Source organism: Anabas testudineus, chromosome 18 (assembly GCF_900324465.2).
Source record: "Anabas testudineus chromosome 18, fAnaTes1.2, whole genome shotgun sequence".
In the NCBI taxonomy this organism is placed as follows: domain Eukaryota; kingdom Metazoa; phylum Chordata; class Actinopteri; order Anabantiformes; family Anabantidae; genus Anabas; species Anabas testudineus.
This window is the reverse complement of record NC_046627.1, coordinates 6,981,233-7,003,956: the sequence shown is the minus strand read 5'-3', so window position 1 is coordinate 7,003,956 and position 22,724 is coordinate 6,981,233. Positions and strand designations below refer to the sequence as shown.

The 22,724-nt window shown below is 41.2% G+C and overlaps 3 protein-coding genes across 3 annotated transcripts in view; 1 reads left to right on the top strand and 2 right to left on the bottom strand.

The window, feature by feature from the left end:
* LOC113168720 (NLR family CARD domain-containing protein 3-like) overlaps positions 1-22,724 on the bottom strand; it is a 434,580-nt gene that overhangs the window by 144,072 nt on the left and 267,784 nt on the right. The window lies entirely within an intron of this gene.
* Positions 1-22,724, bottom strand: part of LOC113168719 (NACHT, LRR and PYD domains-containing protein 3-like) — a 174,448-nt gene that overhangs the window by 53,315 nt on the left and 98,409 nt on the right. Inside the window, exon 9 of the mRNA XM_033326634.1 lies at positions 15,254-15,278. Coding sequence (XP_033182525.1) covers positions 15,254-15,278 — 25 coding nt within the window. The remainder of the gene's footprint in view (positions 1-15,253; positions 15,279-22,724) is intronic.
* LOC113168147 (NLR family CARD domain-containing protein 3-like) lies at positions 2,906-21,603 on the top strand. Its single transcript, XM_033326640.1, has 10 exons — positions 2,906-2,965; positions 10,921-11,007; positions 13,014-13,127; positions 16,292-16,370; positions 16,560-16,788; positions 17,034-18,822; positions 18,920-19,093; positions 19,433-19,606; positions 19,740-19,786; positions 20,856-21,603. Exons 1-10 carry the CDS (start codon positions 2,919-2,921, stop codon positions 21,377-21,379), a joined length of 3,264 nt encoding a protein of 1,087 aa, XP_033182531.1. The 5' UTR covers positions 2,906-2,918; the 3' UTR covers positions 21,380-21,603.

Genomic DNA, 22,724 nt, shown 5'->3' with positions numbered 1-22,724 from the left:
GGACTGAGCCCTGCGGTACACCGGTGGAGAGGTTATGAGAGTCAGAGACATGCCCCTGCCAGGATACCTTAAAGGTTCGTTTGGACAAGTATGTAAATACAAACTGTCTGGATTTATCCTCCAATCAACATCTAATCAATAACTGATATCACAGAAAACAAAGATACCGATGACATGTTTTAATCCAGATAACTGTCATTTGTTGGTGTTAAAATTTGCAGATGTACCTGTGATCAGTCGGTGAGGATCAGGCCACCACCTCACGATCAATATCTCAGAATGAAAGCAGCCGAAAATAAAATGAGTGAAAACATGAATGTAGTTTGGTGGCAGGTGAATTCCTGGAGTGTGAAAGTGCTCCAGTCAGTGACATGATGAGCCAGTTCCTGTTTTAGACTCCCAGGAATAATCAGCATCAACATCAGTAATACAACATCAGACTAGAACTGAGTTATTGTCAGAGTTAAGTATTGGTATGTTGTTTTCTATATGTAATTTGACCTTTTCAGTAAACAAGGTTTCTCACATTGCTGAGATTTGGAAGTCTACCACAGGCTGACATGAAGCCTGGAGACAAAAGTGGAGGATTTATCAGCTAAAAAGTGGATTTCTTTCAGGAGGTGGTGGAGTCCAAAAACAGACTAAAATAGAAGGAATATTGGACTTATGAACTGACTGCTGCACGTGAATTACAGTGTTTATGTGTAAATAAGCCGTCATTTGCTGAGTTTATCATTTTAGAAGCTATGAATAATTAGTTGTTTGTGGGCATCACAGTAAAAACCATCATTTGCAGATTCTAGTGATCCCAGAGCTGTTCAAATAAAAAACACAATATTAACTATTTTACTGTGTGTCGTGTAGTTGTTGTTAAAGAGTTGAATGGAAATCTGCATTGTAGGATTTAATCTTTGTAATCTGGAGTTTCATCGTTGGTTTTCTCCTCTTTTCTTTTCCTCTGTGTGAAGGATGGAGGTGGCACAGCAGGTCTGTCCTCGTCTGCAGTTTTGAGGTGTGTCCACGTGCACATCTACTGGCTTCAACATGTGCACTGCAGCTCAGTTCTGCTTAGGAACTGAAAGCCCTCATCAAACTGCTTTAGAAGATCTTTCTGTAACAGGCTGCTCAACTCATGACTAAGGTGCATTTGCTTAGGAACAACCTATACGTGAAGCAGCTTTGAGCACCACAAGACAAAGCCAACTAGACAAAGTAACAACGAAAAACCACGCACTAATGCGGACAAAACTAACAAAGTAGATGTACAAAGTAACAAACCAAAATCACTGCAGAAGGCAGGCAACTCACAAACATAAACTCACGAATGAAACCAATGTTCAACAAACGGAAGTCCAGAGCAGTCCAGAGTGATCCAAAAAGGCTGAGTGACAGAGTGACAAACCGACAAACCGACAAACGGACAAACTGACGAACTGACGTACGAGTGGCGTGGATCCATGAGAAGTGTGCAGCATGAATGACAACAAACCAGCAAACAACAGAGGACTGAGGGGTGCTTATAAAGCAGAGGGATGACCAGGTGAACTGAGTCAGTAATTAGTCCGGTGTGTGGAGAGTGGAGAGTGGAGGAAGTCCATATATGGGCGTGTGGCAGGAGAGTGAGACACAGAACAAAACCCAACCCACAGACATTCATCAGTCATTAGTTAAACGTACACAGGTTAGACGTGTAGGGTGTAAATATACTATTCAAGTCCATATAACTTAATTTAATTAAGGCGGTTAACCTTATATAGATGAGAGAAACATTAGTCAAACTGATCTGTGTGAGCAGCACAAACGCAACTCCTGTGGTTTCCTGTTTGTAGAGAAGAGGAACAACTCAAAGTCAGTTCAGACATTTTGTGTCGGCGGAGCAGAAGCAGGAAAAGTGAAGCTGTGGCAGGTGAGTGTTAAGACTACAGGATTGTGTTACTGTCCCAGTGTCTGAGTCTGTTCGGTCCCTGTGGACTGTAGAGAGAAGAAGAGACAGAATCTACTTCTGCTCATACAGATAGAAAGAAAAGGAGGAAAGACAAGTGTGTAGGACTTCCTGTTTTTATCGTCTCAGAGTAGATGTAAAGAAAATGGAGGCGATTCAAACATGTGGTTCCTAATCTCCACCAGCAGCTGTTTCAGTGACTCTAACAACTGTTTATTTCATATGAACAAACTCATTTCTTCAAGTGTCTCTAGGAACTTTGTGAATTCAGTTTAATTTTTCAATTCATCACTGATCAGTAGGTCAAACTAAGAATCCAGTGTCTTCCTTTTCAACTCTGGATCAAAACTGATTCTGTTTAGTCCAATAATTTCACTAAGTGTGGTTTTGTTACACTGTTCTTCACTTCCTGTTGTTATTATTGAGTCTGACTCTGTGGAAGTGAATCGAGTCTAAAAGCTCTGTGAGCACCAAACCTTATTTACACTCTGTTCAACTTGTTCCCTTTTTGGTTCTAGTGTGACGTAGACTTTCTGTCTGTGTGTGACTCGTGTGGTTTCCTGTAACATAGAGGAGGAAGAAGTGTGAGATTCAAAGTCTGTAGTTTTGCTCGAACATGATGAAGAATCAAATTGTGCTGATATTTTATTTTGTGTGTTTGCTCGTTCTTCTTCTTGCTGGTTTGTGTCTCTTTGTTAAACATGGCCGCTCCTCCATTAGGACTCACAGACGGCTGCGTAGAGCCTCGTCTGGTCCAGGGGGCCCTTTGTGGGATCATTAATATATTATGACTTAGAGCTAGACAGTCTTCACGTCCTCTTCAAGGACAGTCTTCACGTCCTCTTCAAAAATCCAAGAGTCCAGTGGCAGCTTCAAACTACTTTTCATTTGTCACTTGTTGGTTTGTATCAGGATGCAGCAGCAGAGACCAGACTCTCCTGAACCCAGCTGAGTCTCCATGGAGAGTGACTGGTCTATGGAGACACCTCCTAAATTTAATGTTAAACCACCTGTTAAAAGAAGGTAAGAATTTCAAACTGAAAAGAAATTGTTGGGTTTTCTACATGATTCCATTTACAGTTTTATTTTCTAAAGTCTTAAACTTTTCACTGTAAAGTTCTTTGAGACTGTTGTTGTGATTTGGTGCTGTATAAATAAAACTGAATTTAACTTCACTGTAAAGAATCTTACTGTTGTAAAATACTGGCAGCCAGTATTTTACATTTATTGTACATGTACTGTAAATTATTAGATTATTGTATACTAGATTATAGTATAAGAGAGTGGGAAAACCGTGATCTTACTGAATGAAATGAAAAAGTAAAAAATGAAAAAAACAAAAAAACAAAACAAAATGAAATAGTTGTTTATTACAACTCAGTCATCTATACAGTGTATCTTTATGTCAAATAATACAGCATAACATCATATGCTGAAATTAAATCAGTCTCCAACTAAAGTCAACAAGTCCAACTTGGAATCAAGACAATGTGTGTTGTGCATGACAGTGAAGACAGAGACAACTTCACTGTAGTGTTTGGTTGGTGTCTTCGTTCAGCAGTGGTGAGTGACTGGAAAACACACAACACAAAATGAGCAACACAATATCACCGGCAAAGTAATATTAGTAGTACTTCAAGAAGAGGAAGCAGCAATAGATGTATTTGACATACAGTGGCAAGAAAAAGTATGTGAACCCTTTGGGATTACGTGGAGTTTTGCATGAATTGGTCATAAAATGTGCTCTGATCTTCATCTAACTCACAACAATACAAAAACACAGTCTGCTGAAAATAATAGTACACAAACATTATATGTTTTTATTGAACATAACATGTAAACATTCACTGTGCAGGGTGGAAAAAGTATGTGAACCTAATGACTTCTCCAAGAGCTAATTAGAGCCAGGAGTGAGCCAACCTAGAGTCCAATCAGTGTGATGATATTGGATGTGTTGCTGAAGCTGTTCTGCCCTTTAAAAACATACACCAGTTTTGGGTTTACTGTTGCAGCACTGTTGCTACTCTCCCTAGGCATGGTCGTCCTGTAAAGATGACTGCAAGAGCACAACGCAGAATGCTGAATGAGGTAAAGAAGAATCCTAGAATGTCAGCTGAAGAATTACAGAAATCTCTGGCACATGCTAACATTTTTGTTGACACATCTACAATAAGGAAAACATCAAACAAGAATGGAGTACATGGGAGGACACCACAGAGGAAGCCATTGCTGTCCAAAGAAATACTGCAGCACGTTTGAAGTTTGCAAAAGAGCACCTGGATGTTCCACAGCACTACTGGCAAAATATTCTCTGGACAGATGAAACCAAAATTGAGTTGTTTGGAAAAAACACACAACACTATGTGTGGAGAAAAAAAGGCACAGCACACCAACATCAAAACCTCATCCCCACTGTAAAACATGGCGGAGGGAACATCATGGTTTGGGGCTGCTTTGCTGCCTCAGGGCCTGGACGGATTGTTGTCATTAATGGAAAAATGAATTCCAGAGTTTATCAAGACATTTTGCAGGAAAACGTAAGACCATCTGTCCAACTAAAGCTCTGTAGAGGATGGGTGATGCAACAGGACAATGACCTAAATCATACAAGTAATTCAACAAAAGAATAGCTTCAACAGAACAAAATACGCCTTCTGGAGTGGCCCAGTCAGAGTCCTGACCTCAACCCGATTGAAATGCTGTGGCATGACCTTAAGAGAGCCATTCACACCAGACATCCCAAGAATATTGCTACACTGAAATAGTTTTGTGAAGAGGAGTGGTCCAAAATTACTCCAGATCGTTGTGAAGGTCTGATCTGCAACTACAGGAAACATTTGGTTGAGGTTATTGCTGCCAAAGAAGGGTCAACCAGTTATTAAGTCCAAAGGTTCACATACTTTTTCCACCCTGCACTGTGAATGTTTACATGTTACGTTCAATTCTTCTTCTTCTTTCGGCTTTTCCCATCAGGGGTCGCCACAGCGAATCATCCTTTTCCACCTAACTCTATCATGAACATCTTCTACCCTAACACTAGCCAACCTCATGTCCTCTGTTAAGACATCCATATATCTCCTCCTTGGTCGTCCTCTTGCCCTCCTGCCTGGCAGCTCCATCTCCAACATCCTTCTACCAATATACTCACTATCCCTCCTCTGAACATGTCCAAACCATCTCAGTCTGGCCTCTCTGACTTTGTCGCTAACACAGGCAACGTGAGCCGTCCCTCTGATGTACTCGTTCCTTATTCTGTCTAACCTGGTCACTCCTAAGGAGAACCTCAACATCTTCATCTCTGCTACCTCCATCTCAGCCTCTTGTCTCTGTCTCACTGCTACCGTCTCTAACCCATAGAGCAGAGCTGGTCTCACCACTGTCTTGTAGACCTTTCCTTTGAGTCTTGCTGACACTCTTTTGTCACACAACACTCCTGACACTTTCCTCCACCTGCTCCAACCTGCCTGCACTCGCCTCTTCACCTCTTTTCCACACTCCCCATCACACTGAACTGTTGAACCCAAGTAATTAAACTCCTGCACCTTCTTCACCTCAGCCCAATGCTTCTACCTCTCCAAACCTCCACCTCTCTAGCTGTTCCTCCACCTGCTCTGTACTCTCACTGCAAATCACAATGTCATCCGCAAACATCATTGTCCAGGGAGATTCCTGTCTGACCTCATCTGTCAGCCTGTCCATCAACATAGCAAACAAGAAGGGACTCGAAGCTGATCCTTGGTGTAGTCCCACCTCCACCTTGAACTCCTCTGTCTGACCTACAGCACATCTCACCACCGTCATACTTCTCTCATACATGTCCTGAACTAGTCTGACGTACTTCTCTGCCACTCCCGACAAACTCATACAGTACCACAGCTCCTCCCTCGGCACCCTGTCATACGCCTTCTCTAAATCTACAAAGACACAATGCAGCTCCTTCTGACCATCTCTGTACTTTTCCATCAACATTCTCAAAGCAAAAATGGCATCAGTGGTGCTCTTACGGGGCATGAAACCATACTGCTGCTCACAAATCTCCACCTTCTTCCTAAGCCTGGCTTCCACTACTCTTTCCCACAGCTTCATTGTGTGGCTCATCAACTTTATTCCTCTGTAGTTGCTGCAGTTCTGCGTGTCACCCTTGTTCTTAAAGATCGGAACCAGAATGCTTCTCCTCCATTCCTCAGGCATCTTCTCACTCTCTAGAATCCTATTGAACAAACTGGTTAGAAACTCCACTGCTGTCTCTCCTAAGCACTTCCACACCTCCACAGGTACGTCATCAGGACCAACAGCCTTTCCACTCTTCATCCTTTTCAAAGCCTTCCTAACCTCATCCTTTCCAATCTCTGCTATTTCCTGCTCCACAACATCAACATCTTCCTCCCTTCTTTCCCTGTCATTTTCCTCGTTCATCAGCTCCTCAAAATACTCCTTCCATCTTTTCTGCACACTCTCCTGGGTTGTTAGTACCTTTCCATCTCTGTCCTTAATCACCCTTACCTGTTGCACATCCTTCCCATCTCCATCTCTCTGTCTGGCTAGCCTGTACAAGTCCTTCTCTCCTTCCTTTGTGTCTAACCTGTCATACAGCTCATCGTAAGCTTTCTGTTTGGCCTTTGCCACCTCCCTCTTCACTCTATGCTGCGCTTCCTTGTACTCCTGTCTACTTTCCTCAGTCCTTTCTACATCCCAGTTCCTTTTAGCTAACCTCTTCCTCTGGATGAATTCCTGTACTTCCTCATTCCACCACCAAGTGTCTTTACCTTCTTTCCTCTTTCCAGATGACACACCTAGCACCTTCCTACCTGTTTCCCTGATAATCTCTGCTGTAGTTTCCCAGTCATCTGGAAGCTCATCCTGACCACCAAGAACCTGTCTCAACTTCTGTCTGAATTCCTCACAAGTTTCTTCATTCTTTAACTTCCACCACTTGGTCTTCTTTTCTGTCTTCCCTCTCTTCTTCTTCCTGACCTCCAGAGTCATCTTACACACCACCATGCGGTGCTGTCTGGCTACACTCTCTCCTACCACCACTTTGCAGTCACTAACCTCTCTCAAATTACCTCGTCTACATAGGATGTAGTCCACCTGCGTACTCCTACCTCCACTTCTGTATGTCACTCTATGTTCCTCTCGCTTCTGGAAGTAGGTGTTGACTACAGCCATTTCCATCCTCTTAGCAAAGTCCACCACCATCTGTCCTTCCAGATTCCTTTCCTTCACACCAAACCTGCCCATCACCTCCTCATCACCTCTGTTGCCCTCACCAACATGCCCATTGAAGTCTGCTCCAACAACAACTCTCTCTCCTCTGGGGATACTCTCTATGACCTCATCAAACTCACTCCAGAATCTCTCCTCTTCTAACTCACAGCCAACCTGTGGCGCATACCCACTGACTACATTCACCATCACCCCTTCAATTTCTAGCTTTATGCTCATCACCCTGTCTGAGACTCTTTTCACCTCTAGGACACTGTTTACAAACTCCCCCTTCAGGATCACTCCTACCCCGTTTCTCTTCCTATCCACACCATGGTAGAACAGTTTGTATCCTCCTCCGATACTACGTGCCTTGCTGACCTTCCACCTTGTCTCCTGCACACACAGTACATCTACCTTCCTTCTCTCCATCATGTCTGCCAGCTCTCTGCCTTTCCCTGTCATTGTGCCAACGTTAAGAGTCCCTATTCTCAGATCTATGTCCCTGCCTTTCCCCTTCTCTCTCTGACCACGAACCCTTCTGCCTCCCCTCTTTCTTCGACCAACAGTAGTCAAATTTCCACCGACACCCTGTAGGTTAACAGCATCGGTGGCAGTCGTTGTTAACCCGGGCCTCGACCGATCCGGTATGAAAGTCTTGTGGATGATTCGCATGGTTATTTTGGTAATTTTTACGCCGGATGCCCTTCCTGACGCAACCCTCTCTAGTTATCCGGGATTGGGACCGGCACAGAAATCACTGGCTTGCAACCCCTGTGGCTAGATTTACATGTTACGTTCGATAAAACATGAAATAAGATGATATATAATGTTTGTGTTCTATTATTTTTAAGCAGACTGTATTTCTGTATTGTTGTGAGTTAGATGTAGATTGGAGCACATTTTATGACCAATTCATGCAAAACTCCTCGTAATCCCAAAGGGTTCACATACTTTTTCTTGCCACTGTACGTCACTTCTCCATCTCCATCGGATAGAGGTGCCTTTTGCTCTTGTCGGTCAAGTCTCTTTTGAAAATCTTCCAGTGTCTTCACTTTAACATTAACTCTTTAAAAGCACAACTCAACAAAATCAATGAGGTAACATTTTACATTATAATTCACAAGTTCCTTTTTAGATGTTAATAAGCTTTTCTATTCTATATATATATATATATATATATATATATATATATATATATATATATATATATATATATATATATATATATATATATATATATATTGTTAAACAAAGTTAAATCCATGATGACATGACCTTAAAAACTACATAATATCTTGTTAATGTTAATCTTACCTAATAAGTTTCAGAACCTTTCACTAATTTAACATGTTTAACACGTCTAACATCACACAATGCACCCAGAAGAACAATCTGGACACTGGGAGGTGAATTCATTGATAAAGGGGATCTTATCTTAAATGTAACGGGACATTGGCTTTGTTGAACATCACCTGGAATGAAGCAGGTGCTGTCCAGAGTCACATCCAGTCATTCATGTATTGCTGATCAAAGATGAGTAGCCTGGTATGAGCAGGTACATTAATACTACAGTGTTAGTATTAATAATAATAATAATACATTTATTTTTAGAGCACTTTTCTAAACATATGTTACAAAGTGCTTCACAAAAGAGACAAAAACACATGTAGCCCAATAAGATCAACTTGAGCAAGCACTAGGTAAACAGTGAAGAATAAAAACTCCCCTTAGAGGAAGAAACCACCAGCAGAACTAGGCTCAAGTTAAACGGCCATCTGCCTCGACTGGTTGGGGTGCAGAAAACAGTAAAACAAACAAAACAATAATAGAAACACAACTTACAACAACGATAGCATCGGTCCTTGGGAAGACCAGTTCCAACATAAAGACATTGTAATCTAATGGAGAGTCGTCCTAAAGAAAGATTTGTATGTGTTTAAAGAAGACCACAAAAGGCTCGTCAGTAGAGATGTGTTTTAAGGAGAGATTTAAAAGATGTTACTTAGTCAGCCGATCTTATTTCCTCGGGTAAGTTGTTCCAGAATTTGGGGGCCCTAACTGAAAAGGCTCTGTCACCCCTAGTAGTCATTCTGACATCAGGGACATACAGAAGATTTCTACCAGAGGATCTCAGGCTACGTGCAGGCTCATAAGGCTTTAACAGCTGGGATAAAAAGCTGGGGGAAAGACCCTGCAGAGCTTTAAAAGTTATTAATAAAATCTTAAAATCAACCCTAAAACTTACTGGCAGCTAGTGTAAAAAGGCTAACACAGGACTGATGTGATCGTATTTTCTTTTTCTAGTTAAGAATCTTGCAGCTGATTTCTGAACAATCTGGAGCCGATTAATAGATTTATGGCTGAGACAAGTGAACAGACTGTTGCAATAGTCAAGGCGTGAGGAAATAAATGCATATAAGATTACTTCAGTGTCATGAAATGAAAGAATTGAACGTATTTTGGAGATATTCCTAAGATGATAAAAACATGCCTGAACAAGCTCAGTGACATGATGCTCGAAGTTAAGTTTACTATCAAACCAAACACCAACACTGCAGACGGCTTAGAATTATCTAAGAGAGAATCTGTGTAGGGCAGAATGTGTTTGACTATACGTTGTGGACTGATAACAACTATTTCTGTTTTGTCAGAATTCAGCTGCAGGAAATTTTGAGTCATCCAGCTTTTTATCTCATTTATACACTGATGTAAGGAACTCAGTCCCCCGTGGTCTGATATCTTACAGGGACAGTACAGCGGAGTGTCATCATCATATCAATGAAAAGAAACACAGTGTTTACGAATAATATGTCCCAAAGGGAGCATATACAAAGAGAACAAGACTGGCCCCAGCACTGAACCTTGTGGGACTCCGTACTTCACAGGAAAAAAAGACGAGTTGTAGTTATTAACACTTAGCAGTTAGAGGCCAACAGAATGTCATTAGTTACCTTCAGTATGGCTGTCTCTGTACTGTGATGTTTGTGAAAACCAGATTGTAATTTGTCAAAAATGTTATAGTTGTCTGCAGCTAGAAATAAGTGTTTAGACACGTACTTTTACATTTAGTCATTTAGCATAAACTTTTATCCATATCAGTAGGTCAAACTAAGAATCCAGTGTCTTCCTTTTCAACTCTGGATCAAAACTGATTCTGTTTACTCCAATAATTTCACTAAGTTTGGTGACAACAGTTTGTTCCACTGTTTACTTCCTGTTGTTATTAAAGAGTCTGACTCTGTTGAAGTAAAAGCTCTGCGAGCACCAAACCTTATTTACACTCTGTTCAACTTGTTCCCTTTTTGGTTCTAGTGTGACGTAGACTTTCTGTCTGTGTGTGACTCGTGTGGTTTCCTGTAACATAGAGGAGGAAGAAGTGTGACATTCAAAGTCTGTAGTTTGCTTTCACTTCATTTAAAATCAGTGAAGCAGAAGAAAGAAAAGAAGATTCATTCGATAAATTATTATTTTTACAGTCAAACATGAAGAAGAATCAAATTGTATTGATGTTTTATTCTGTGCGTTTGCTCGTTTTTCTTCTTTCTGGTTTGTGTCTCTTTGTAAAACATGGCCGCTCCTCCATTAGGACTCACAGACGGCTGCGTAGAGCCTCGTCTGGTCCAGGGAGCCCTTTGTGGGATAATAAATATATTATGACTTGGAGCTACAATCTGTACACAGTGTCCACGTCCTCTTCAAAAGTCCAAGAACACAGAGTTCAGTGGCAGCTTCAAACTACTTTTCATTTGTCACTTGTTGGTTTGTATCAGGATGAAGCAGCAGAGACCAGACTCTCCTGAACCGAACTGCGTCTCCATGAAGAGTGACGGTTCTATGGAGCCACCTTCTAAGAGAAGGTAAGAATTTCAACCTGAACAGAAATTGTTGGGTTTTCTACATGATTCTATTTAAAGTTTTTTTAATACTGGGAGCTTGTATTTTACATTTATTGTACATGTGCTGTAAATGATTGTAACAGTAGATTATTGTATACTAGAATATAGTATATGACAGTGGGAAAACCGTGATCTTACTGAATGAAATGGAAAAGTAAAAAATGAAAAAAACAAAAAAACAAAACAAAATGAAATAGTTGTTTATTACAACTCAGTCATCTATACAGTGTATCTTTATGTCAAATAATACAGCATAACATCATATGCTGAAATTAAATCAGTCTCCAACTAAAGTCAACAAGTCCAACTTGGAATCAAGACAATGTGTGTTGTGCATGACAGTGAAGACAGAGACAACTTCACTGTAGTGTCTGGTTGGTGTCTTCGTTCAGCAGTGGTGAGTGACTGGAAAACACACAACACAAAATGAGCAATACAATATCACTGGCAAAGTAATATTAGTAGTACTTCAAGAAGAGGAAGCAGCAATAGATGTATTTGACTTACACCACTGTACGTCAATTCTCGATCTCCATCGGATAGAGGTGCCTTTTGCTCTTGTAGATCAAGTCTCTTTTGAAAATCTTCCAGTTTCTTCACTTTAACATTAACTCTTTAAAAGTACAACTAAACAAAATCAATGAGGTAACATTTTACATTTTAATTCACAAGTTCCTTTTTAGATGTTAATAAGCTTTTCTATTATATATATATATATATATATATTGTTAAACAAAGTTAAATCCATGATGATATGACCTTAAAAACTACATAACATCTTGTTAATGTTAATCTTACCTAATAAGTTTCAGAACTTTTCACTAATTTAACATGTTTAACACGTCTAACATCACACAATGCACCCAGAAGAACAATCTGGACACTGGGAGGTGAATTCATTGATAAAGGGGATCTTATCTTAAATGTAACGGGACATTGGCTTTGTTGAACATCACCTGGAATGAAGCAGGTGCTGTCCAGAGTCACATCCAGTTATTCATTTATTGCTGATCAAAGATGAGTAGCCTGGTATGAGCAGGTACATTAATACCATGGTGTTGGTATTAATAATAATAATACCAATAATATACCAATACCAATAATACATTTATTTATAGAGCACTTTTCCAAACATATGTTACAAAGTGCTTCACAACTTCTCAAATTGAGCAAGCACTAGGCAAACAGTGGAGAGGAAAAACTCCCCCTAGGGGAAGAAACCTCCAGCAGAACCAGGCTCAAGTTAAACGGCCATCTGCCTCGACTGGTTGGGGTGCAGGAAACAATAATACAAACAAAACAATAATACAAACAAAACTTACAACAACTACCGCATCAGTCCTTAAGAATACCGGTTCTAATGGAAAGACATTGTAAGTTAATGGAAAGTCTTCCTAAAGAAAGATTTGTTTTAGTTTAAAGAAGATCAGAAAAGGTTCACCGGTAGGGGTATGTTTTAAGTAGAGATTTAAAAGATGTTACTGAGTCAGCTGATCTTATTTCCTTGGGTAAAGCGTTCCTGAGATGAGCGCTGTGCAGCTACAGACACGGGGGGGGGGGGGGGCGATGAGGAGCAGCCGGCTCCACCGAGTCCTCCGGAGCGTCTGCGCACGGCCTCCTTCAGGATCCTCCGGCGCGCAGACCACCTAGAAGTCGAGTGCTGGTGGCGTTCCGGGCCGGAACAGTCGGAATTTTATGCCGTTCTTCTTTGCAGAACTGCTCAAGCTGAGGTCTGGGCTTTGACTCGGTCACTCCAGAACATTCCCCTTGTTGTCAGTAAACAATTTCTGTGTAGCTTGCGCTGTATGATTCAGGTCATTGTCTTGTTGGAAAAAAATCTTCTCCCAATGTCTGTCTGACTGTCTTCTTACTGATTCTGAACATTTCAGCTGCTGACAGTCTGCTCACAGTTCATCTGTTTTCAGCTTCAAACTACTTTTCATTTGTCACTTGTTGGTTTGTATCAGGATGAAGCAGCAGAGACCAGACTCTCCTGAACCCAGCTGGGTCTCCATGAAGAGTGACTGGTCTAGAAAGTCACCTATTAACTTTAAAGATCATCAACAACCTGTTGATAGAAGGTAAGAATTTCAAACTGAACAGAAATTGTTCGGTTTTCTACATGATTCCTTTTACAGTTTTTCCATTTACAGGAACTTTGTGAATTCAGTTTATTTCCTCAATTCATCACTGATCAGTAGGTCAAACTAAGAATCCAGTGTCTTCCTTTTCAACTCTGGATCAAAACTGATTCTGTTTAGTCCAATAATTTCACTAATTTTGGTGAAAACAGTTTGTTCCACTGTTCTTCACTTCCTGTTGTCATTAATGAGTCTGACTCTGTGGAAGTGAATTGAGCCTAAAAGCTCTGCGAACACCAAAACTTATTTAAACTCTGTTCAACTTGTTCCCTTTTTGGTTCTAGTGTGACGTAGACTCTCTGTCTGTGTGTGACTCATGTGGTTTCCTGTAACATAGAGGAGGAAGAACTGTGACATTTAAAGTCTGTAGTTTGCTTTAACTTCATTTAAAATCAGTGAAGCAGAAGAAAAAAAAGATGATTAATTAGATAAATTATTATTTTTACAGTCGAACATGATGAAGAATCAAATTGTGCTGATGTTTTATTTTGTGCGTTTGCTCGTTCTTCTTCTTCCTGGTTTGTGTTTCTTTGTTAAACATGGCCGCTCCTCCATTAGGACTCACAGACGGCTGCGTAGAGCCTCGTCTGGTCCAGGGGGCCCTTTGTGGGATCATAAATATATTATGACTTAGAGCTACAATTTGTACAGTGTTCACGTCCTCTTCAAAACTCCAAGAGTCCAGTGGCAGCTTCAAACTACTTTTCATTTGTCACTTGTTGGTTTGTATCAGGATGCTGCAGCGGAGACCAGACTCTCCTGAACCCAGCTGGGTCTCCATGAAGAGTGACTGGTCTAGAAAGTCACCTATTAACTTTAAAGATCATCAACAACCTGTTGACACAAGGTAAGAATTTCAAACTGAACAGAAATTGTTTGTTTTCGACATGATTCCTTTTACAGTTTTATTTTCTAAAGTCTTAAACTTTTCACTGTAAAGTGCTTTGAGACTGTTGTTGTGATTTGGTGCTTTATAAATAAAACTGAATTAAACTTCACTGTTAAATAAGAGTAAAATACTGGCAGCCAGTATTTTACATTTATTGTACATGTACTGTAAATGATTTTAACAGTAGATTATTGTATACTAGATTGCAGTAAATGAAAAGTGGGAAAACCGTGATCTTACTGAATGAAATGAACATTTAAAAAATGAAAAACAAAACAAAACTAAACAAAACAAAACTAAACAAAAATGAAATAGTTGTTGATTACAACTCAGTAATCTATACAGTGTATGTTTATAACAAATATTACAGCATAACATCATATGCAGAAATTAAATCAGTCTCCAACTAAAGTCAACAAGTCACAAATGTGTGTTGTGCATGACATTGAAGACAGAGACAACTTCACTGTAGTGTTTGGTTGGTGTCTTCGTTCAGCAGTGGTGAGTGACTGGAAAACACACACAACAGAAAATGAGCAACACAATATCACCGGCAGTAAGTAATGCTAGTTGTACTTCAAGAAGAGGAAGCAGCGATAGATGTATTTGACATACGTCATCCATTTACATCTTCCAGTTTCTTCCCTTTAACATTAACTCTTTAAAACGAAACAACAAAATTAATTTCATGCATGAATTATGAAAGCCATAGTCAGGATTTCTTTTCTCAGTGCTTTTATTACCCTTTGGGCATAAAAAATAAACAAAAACTGAACTTTTTCTTCACCTGTCAATAAAAACAGAAAGAAATTATATCTCAAAGCAAGAAATTATTTTTGAAATTTTGTTACTACTGTTTATAATTTTTTGTACGCGTTCTAACACTGCTCAACACATTTCACAATCACTAAACTCTCCATCCTTGAACATATTCTATCAAAAATATAACAGCTCAACAGCTACACAATTTAAATGGAATTCAGTTGCATATTCTGGTTTACTGAGTTGTGCATCATTTCACTAAGCCTATCTTGTATAAAAATTGCCAAAGCACGAGGGCACAAGACAGCGCTTGCAGATGTATTTTGGTCTTTCTTATGCATGCAGCATCATGGCACCTCTTTGCATTTTTCACTTCCATGAGCTGGGACCAGTGGTTTCCAGGGCCAAACCTGATCTCAGGGGGTGTCTTGGAAACTGCTCTGAGCTTCAAAGGAGGTGGAGTAACGCTGGGTCTTCCTCTTGTGCTTGTCTCAATGGTGCCTGCATTTATTAGTGTACAAGCTACAGATGCCTTGAAATGCAGGAGATCCTTATTTCGTCGTCACAACACTCGGATGTACCAGCCTAGGGAGCTAGCATGGAGTGTCTTGCTCAAGGACACACCTGGTGTGGGTGACGGTGTTTGAACCCCAAACCTTCTGCATCTAAGGCAGTGCTTCTCAGTTATTTTCTGTTACGCCCCCCCCCCCAGGAAAAACTAAACATTCGAGGAGAGTGGAGGAAGAGGACGTGGCTAGAGAACAGGTGAAAACACTGGGGGGAAACAAAAAGAAAAGCAACTGAAAGGAGAAGATGCAGGAATCGCAACATGTAAACCAAAAACCTCTTTCAGGCTTTAAACCAGACCAGAGTCCTGAATATTTGACCAAACAGCTGTTTCTCTAAAACCACTGTTAAAGATTCTCTGAGGCTCCTGATGCTTCCTGAGGTCGATGGTACTGAGGTCCTGACAGATCTGGATTTGAACATGAAAGAAAAGATTCCCATGATTTAGTCCAACAGCTTATTCTCATATTTTGGAGAAAAACACAACATGACTCTGAGGTTGAAGTTACTGTGGCGGATCAGATTAAGGTCTGGGATCTCCAATATTCTGTGGTGTTCAACTTCATACTGAGTGAACTTGTGAGGTGAAAAAGCACAATCAGCTCATTATTGACACATTTCTCTCTAGTGAGTAAATTCACGTGTTCTTGGTACTTTCTGAATCATTTCTGCACCCTGTGGTTGACAGTATAGAATATCTTAATTTATAGGGCTCATACTTTCCAGCCTGTTCATCTGTCAGAGAATAACTTCTTTGCCTAGCCCCATTTCCAGGACTTAATTATGTCAAATTCTCACTTTAACAAAATCTGTGAGTTATGGAAAAAAAAAAAAAACTTCTATTTATCAACTACTTTTCTTTAAAGTTGATATTTCTTCTCATCAGAGTTCAGCAGCAGAGCTCAGAGGTTCACAGGGATCAGTCTGCCCAGCAGCATCAACCAGACCTGGACTCTGTGTTTATGGTCTGTACATGTACAATCACACTTTAACTATGAACTACATAAAACCCACATTGAGTACTAACCAACCATTCAGGTCCTAACAGAGTCCATGCTGCTCTGTTCAGATCAGCAGGTCTTCAGACTGACACATGAATCACATGTTGTCTTCTACCAGTTTAAATGAAATGTTCACTTCTCATTCTGTTCCAGCTGCTGGAGGAGAACATTGTCACTTTTGTGAAGAACGAGCTGAAGAAGATCCAGAAGGTCCTTTGTCCAGATTACCCACAATGCTTAGAGAGTCAGAGGGAGGATGAGGAGGTGTTGGATGGTGAGGATGAAGAGCAGAGGAGGAGCAGCAGAGAGGCATTTGTGAAGATCACACTGAACTTCCTGAGGAGAATGAAGCAGGAGGAGCTGGCTGACTGTCTGCAGAGCAGTAAGAGCATTTGAACAGATTGAACATGATGGAAAGAGGAAATGGAAACAGCAGGAGAGAGGTTTCCATTTAAAAAGTCTGCTGTAAATAAGCTGCACACATCTGTATCAGATCAGAGACTTTGTCCTCCACTGATGATCAGGCTGATGGAGGAAGAAAAACTCGAGAGACACAATAAAATGTTGAGATTCTCTGTTTTTCTGAAGGATCCACTCACTGATTTCGATTCTTCTTCCTTCATTCAGAAACTCCTGCTGCAGTGTGTGGACAAAAACTGAGGTCTAATCTGAAGAAGAAGTTCCAGTGTGTGTTTGAGGGGATTGCTAAAGCAGGAAACCCAACCCTTCTGAACCAGATCTACACAGAGCTCTACATCACAGAGGGAGGGACTGGAGAGGTCAATAATGAACATGAGGTCAGACAGATTGAAACAGCATCCAGGAAACCAGACAGACCAGAAACAACCATCAGACAAGAAGACATCTTTAAAGGCTCACCTGGAAGAGAGGAAACAAGAACAGTGATGACAAAGGGAGTGGCTGGTATTGGGAAAACAGTCTTAACACAGAAGTTCACTCTGGACTGGGCTGAAGACAAAGCCAACCAGGACATACAGTTCACATTTCCATTGACTTTCAGAGAGCTGAATGTGCTGAAAGAGAAAAAGTTCAGCTTGGTGGAACTTGTTCATCACTTCTTTACTGAAACCAAAGAAGCAGGAATCTGCAGGTTTGAAGAGTTCCAGGTTGTGTTCATCTTGGACGGTCTGGATGAGTGTCGACTTCCTCTGGACTTCCACAACAATCAGATCCTGACCGATGTCACTGAGTCCACCTCAGTGGATGTGCTGCTGACAAACCTGATCAGGGGGAACCTGCTTCCCTCTGCTCGCCTCTGGATAACCACACGACCTGCAGCAGCCAATCAGATCCCTCCTGAGTGTGTTGACATGGTGACAGAGGCCAGAGGGTTCACTGACCCACAGAAGGAGGAGTACTTCAGGAAGAGGTTCAGAGATGAGGAGCAGGCCAGAAGAATCATCTCCCACATCAAGACATCACGAAGCCTCCACATCATGTGTCACATCCCAGTCTTCTGCTGGATCACTGCTACAGTTCTGGAGGATATGTTGAAAACCAGAGAGGGAGGAGAGCTGCCCAAGACCCTGACTGAGATGTACATCCACTTCCTGGTGGTTCAGTCCAAAGTGAAGAACATCAAGTATGATGGTGGAGCTGAGACAGATCCACACTGGAGTCCAGAGAGCAGGAAGATGATTGAGTCTCTGGGAAAACTGGCTTTTGAGCAGCTGCAGAAAGGAAACCTGATCTTCTATGAATCAGACCTGACAGAGTGTGGCATCGATATCAGAGCAGCCTCAGTGTACTCAGGAGTGTTCACACAGATCTTTAAAGAGGAGAGAGGACTGTACCAGGACAAGGTGTTGTGCTTTGTCCATCTGAGTGTTCAGGAGTTTCTGGCTGCTCTTCATGTCCATCTGACCTTCATCAACTCTGGAGTCAATCTGCTGTCTGAACAACAGTCAACTTGGTTCAGTCTGTTTGGACCTGAACTAAAACTTCTCCACCAGAGTGCTGTGGACAAGGCCGTACAGAGTCCAAATGGACACCTGGACTTGTTTCTCCGCTTTCTCCTTGGTCTTTCACTGCAGACCAATCAGACTCTCCTACGAGGTCTGCAGACAAAGAAAGAAAGTAGATCACAGAACACTGAGGAAACAACTGAGTACATCAAGATGAAGATCAGAGAGACTCCCTCAGCAGAGAAAAGCATCAACCTGTTCCACTGTCTGAATGAACTAAATGATCGTTCTCTAGTGGAGGAGATCCAACAGTACCTGGACTCAGGAAGTCTCTCCACAGATAAACTGTCTCCTGTTCAGTGGTCAGCTCTGGTCTTCATCTTACTGTCATCAGAAAAAGATCTGGACGTGTTTGACCTGAAGAAATACTCTGCTTCAGAGGAGGCTCTACCGAGGCTGTTGCCAGTGGTCAAAGCCTCCAACAAAGCTCTGTAGGAGAATACAGAACATTTCCAGGTTCTATTTATCTTTTACTTCAATCAGAAAATTTTAATCTTGGTTTTTTTTGTTCTGCTGGTTTCTCTTTAGACTGAGTGGCTGTAACCTCTCAGAGAGAAGCATTGAAGCTCTGTCCTCAGTTCTCAGCTGCCAGTCCTCTAGACTGAGAGAACTGGACCTGAGTAACAATGACCTGCAGGATTCAGGAGTGAAGCTGCTGTCTGCTGGACTAAAGAAACAACACTGTATACTGGAAATTCTCAGGTTGGGATTTAGCTTTATGTACCAATTCATTTGACAGATGAAATATATTACATATATTTGGGTTTTTTTTTTATCTTCTATTTAATTCACTGGAAGTTATATTGTGTTGAAGATGTTCACTGATACAAGATAATTAACAATATTACCCAAGAAAAGCAAACAATGTGATCTACTGTGTTCAGCTGTGAACTGAGCAGAAATAACTGACTTGTTAACTAAACATTTATTGAACCCTGCAGCGAAGTAAGACTCAAACTGGCAGTAGTGCAAAAATATCTACATCTACAAGCTCTTCAACGTACGTGTGTGTGTGTGTGTGTGTGTGTGTGTGTGTGTCAGACTGTCAGGCTGTCTAATCACAGAGGAAGGCTGTGCTTCTCTGGCCTCAGCTCTGAGCTCCAACCCCTCCCATCTGAGAGAGCTAGACCTGAGCTACAATCATCCAGGAGACTCGGGAGTCAAGCTGCTCTCTGCTGGACTGAAGGATCCACACTGGAGCCTGGACACTCTCATGTATGGGCAGACTACAGCTGCTCTACCACTGTTTCTCTGTCTTTCTGACTAACTGAGGAACTCTACTTCACGTTTCATGGTGGATATGAGTGAGGGTGAATGAAGCTGATTCTAACTTTGTCTCTTCCTCCAGGTTGGACCATGGTGGACTGCAGAGACTGAAACCTGGTCTGAGGAAGTGTGAGTGTGTTTGAAGTTTGATCCATGAGAACACAGCTGCACATGTTCCACTAGATTTGGACATTTTCTTGACTAAAGTTCAAAGATTAATTTCTCCATAGTTTAGTGTGTCTAAAAAGATGTTAGAATTCAATCAATCCATTTAAAATCTACAAACACAACAAAGTGAACACAGTGATCTAAATAACTCATCAACACTTCTGAACAATGGAGCCAACACAAAGCGAACTTGGTTGTTTCTGCCTCCTTTGACTCTCACTGATATTAGAGAATAGTTGTGTTGCCTTCAGGTGCTGCTGGTAAACTGGTACTTCACAGCTTGGACTGTTAGAAGTTGTGTTGAAGTAGCTTCAGGTTTCTTCTCTGGATGGGTTAAGGTTCAGTGTTGAAAAATCTCCAGGTCAGAAACACAACAAAGCACAACAGTTGAGTAAAGTGAGTGGAGCTATATTTACCTTCCAGTTCCTCCCTGAATGGGAGACCTGGGGCCACAGGGACCATACATACACACAGAGTTTGTTACATGTGGCCCCTGGTCAATGAAAAGCAGCTTAAAAGCCATTTGTGGAGCCGCAGCCCTCTGACTGGATATTCAGGAACACTGAGTTCAGCTTTTTGGAGCCTTTGGACTAAAAATCCAGACTGTTGGGAAACGTTATGTAGCAGATGACACTTTAAGGTTTGATGAGCAAAGGTGTGAACTTGGTGCTAAATGCGAGCTCTTTGGTGGCGCTAAGAAGAGTTTTAGAAAGGTGATGGTTGTTGGTACTGCAGTGGAAGATGATGTTCCAGTTTTCTTAGTGAGACTTTCTTCAGTCCATGTGGTTCTTGATGTGGATCCGTCATCCTTGGCTCCACAGCAGAAACAAAGCAGAACATTGCTGACATCTTGACTCTCATGTTCAATAACTGTTGATGTTGTTCTACCTGGATTGTTGAATTTCACTTGAAATGGAGGCAAACATTATTCCCAGTTGAATCTGAAATGTCACTGTGAATGATTTAATTTCAGTAAAGTTGTTGATAAATCAGCAGATGAGAAACTGCATCTGTATATTCTCTCCATCAGATGCCTGTGAACTGGAACTGGACCCAAACACAGCACACAGATACCTACAACTGTCTGACAACAACAGGAAGGCGACAAGGTTGAAGGTGCAACAGCCATATCCTGATCATCCAGACAGATTTGAGTACTGGTGTCAGGTGCTGTGTAGAAATGCTCTGACTGGTCGGTGTTACTGGGAGGTCGAGTGGACGGGAAGGGTTTTAGTATCCGTGAGTTACAGAAGCATCAGAAAGAAAGGACATATTCCTGACTGTTGGTTTGGAGGAAATGATAAGTCCTGGACTCTGTTCCACTCTGAAGATGATGGTTATTCTGTCCGTCACAATAACAGGTTTACAGCCATCTCCTCCTCTGTCTCTAACAGAGTATCAGTGTATGTGGACTGTCCTGCTGGGACTCTGTCCTTCTACAGAGTCTCCTCTGACAAACTGATCCACCTCCACACCTTCAACACCACATTCACTGAACCTCTTTATGCTGGGTTCAGGATAATATCTGGTTCAATGTCTTTGTGTACTGTGTAGGTGTGAGAGTCTCTTGTGGACAGAAACACTGTGAAGCAGATCTGTCTCAGACTCAAACACTGAACATTAATTTGTCTGATTTCTTCACTTTCATCATCAACTGTTAGTAAAATGATTTGATGAAAAAATAAATGAACAAACTTTTTATTCGTCCACTTTCTATTATATAAATATGTCACACTGTGATTAATAAAATCTAATAAAGAACATATAATGGAAATAAAGGACAGTTTTTGGCTTTTATTTTGAAATCTGTAAGAGGAAGTCTAGGTGTGTATTCAGGTGAGCTTGATGCAGGCACTGCGCTCATTCAACCTGCAGCAGCAGAGAGGCAGCATATGAACCGTCTGCAACAAAAACCGACAGAACAAAGAAAGAATAATCACAGAAAGCACTTTTATTTTCACATCGGAAACAAACAGGTGAAATCTCCTTCATTCTTCTTTCTATGTTTCTGTTGAATCCCAAAGATTTGTCTGCTTTGTCACTGTGATACCAAAAGCTGATGTAATAGAATCAAAAGTGTTTTTCTTTTGGTGTCGGGCCCAGGTTTAACACCAACTGAAGCTGGTTTCAGTCAGCAGAGACTCACCTGGATTGTTTCCAGCTGCTGAGGGTGAACAGACAAACGAGGCGACTCCACCTGCTGCAGGTGTCAGATCACCACAGAATCACCTCCTCCAGCAGTGAATCTACTGATCTGAAACGTTTCATTGCCACTTTCACACAGGCTTCAAGTCTGTGTTTAGAAAGTGAAGGAGTGAAAACAGTTTGGGTCAGTCGACACGCTGCATCAAGTCCACTGCTAAAGGACGATGAAGCTGTTTTTATCTACATTCATTTTCTCTCTGACTCACTCTCTGCTTATTGGAAAGATGAAATCTCCACTGTGTCAAAGCTGAATTGGAGAGGATCAGAAAACTGGACAAAGACAGAAAGAATCTTTGGTCTAAAGTGGGAACTCGTCACATTTGAAGTTGGTAAATCTGTGAATTTGAAATCTCGGCTCCTCTCTTGGTCAAATGTGGATGTGCCTGGGGAAAGTTGATGGTTACAGAGAAAAAGTCCCTTTGCAACATTTCTACAGATGCTCAGTCAGATGAAGAAGGAAGGTTCAAAAGCTGCAGCAACAATTAGACGACATTTCTATTAATTCAACAATGATGATTTGAACTCTTTACCTGACCTCAGTAAAATTACTTCACTCAACCCAGAAGATCAACAGCTGGACTTATTTCCAAACCAGAAAAAACTTCACTGCTTATCGGCAACTGGAGACGGTCTCAGACTTTCTTTTAACTGACTCAGATCTTTAACTCTTGACAGCAAATTGAACAAATCATTT

Bases quoted from the DNA above. Each gene is read 5' to 3' on its own strand.
- LOC113168147 (XM_033326640.1), top strand. From the start codon at position 2,919: ATGGAGACACCTCCTAAATTTAATGTTAAACCACCTGTTAAAAGAAG. The intron at 2,966-10,920 runs GTAAGAATTTCA...GGTTTGTATCAG, and splicing joins AAACCACCTGTTAAAAGAAG to GATGAAGCAGCAGAGACCAG. The intron at 16,789-17,033 runs GTAAGAGCATTT...TCCTTCATTCAG, and splicing joins GGCTGACTGTCTGCAGAGCA to AAACTCCTGCTGCAGTGTGT.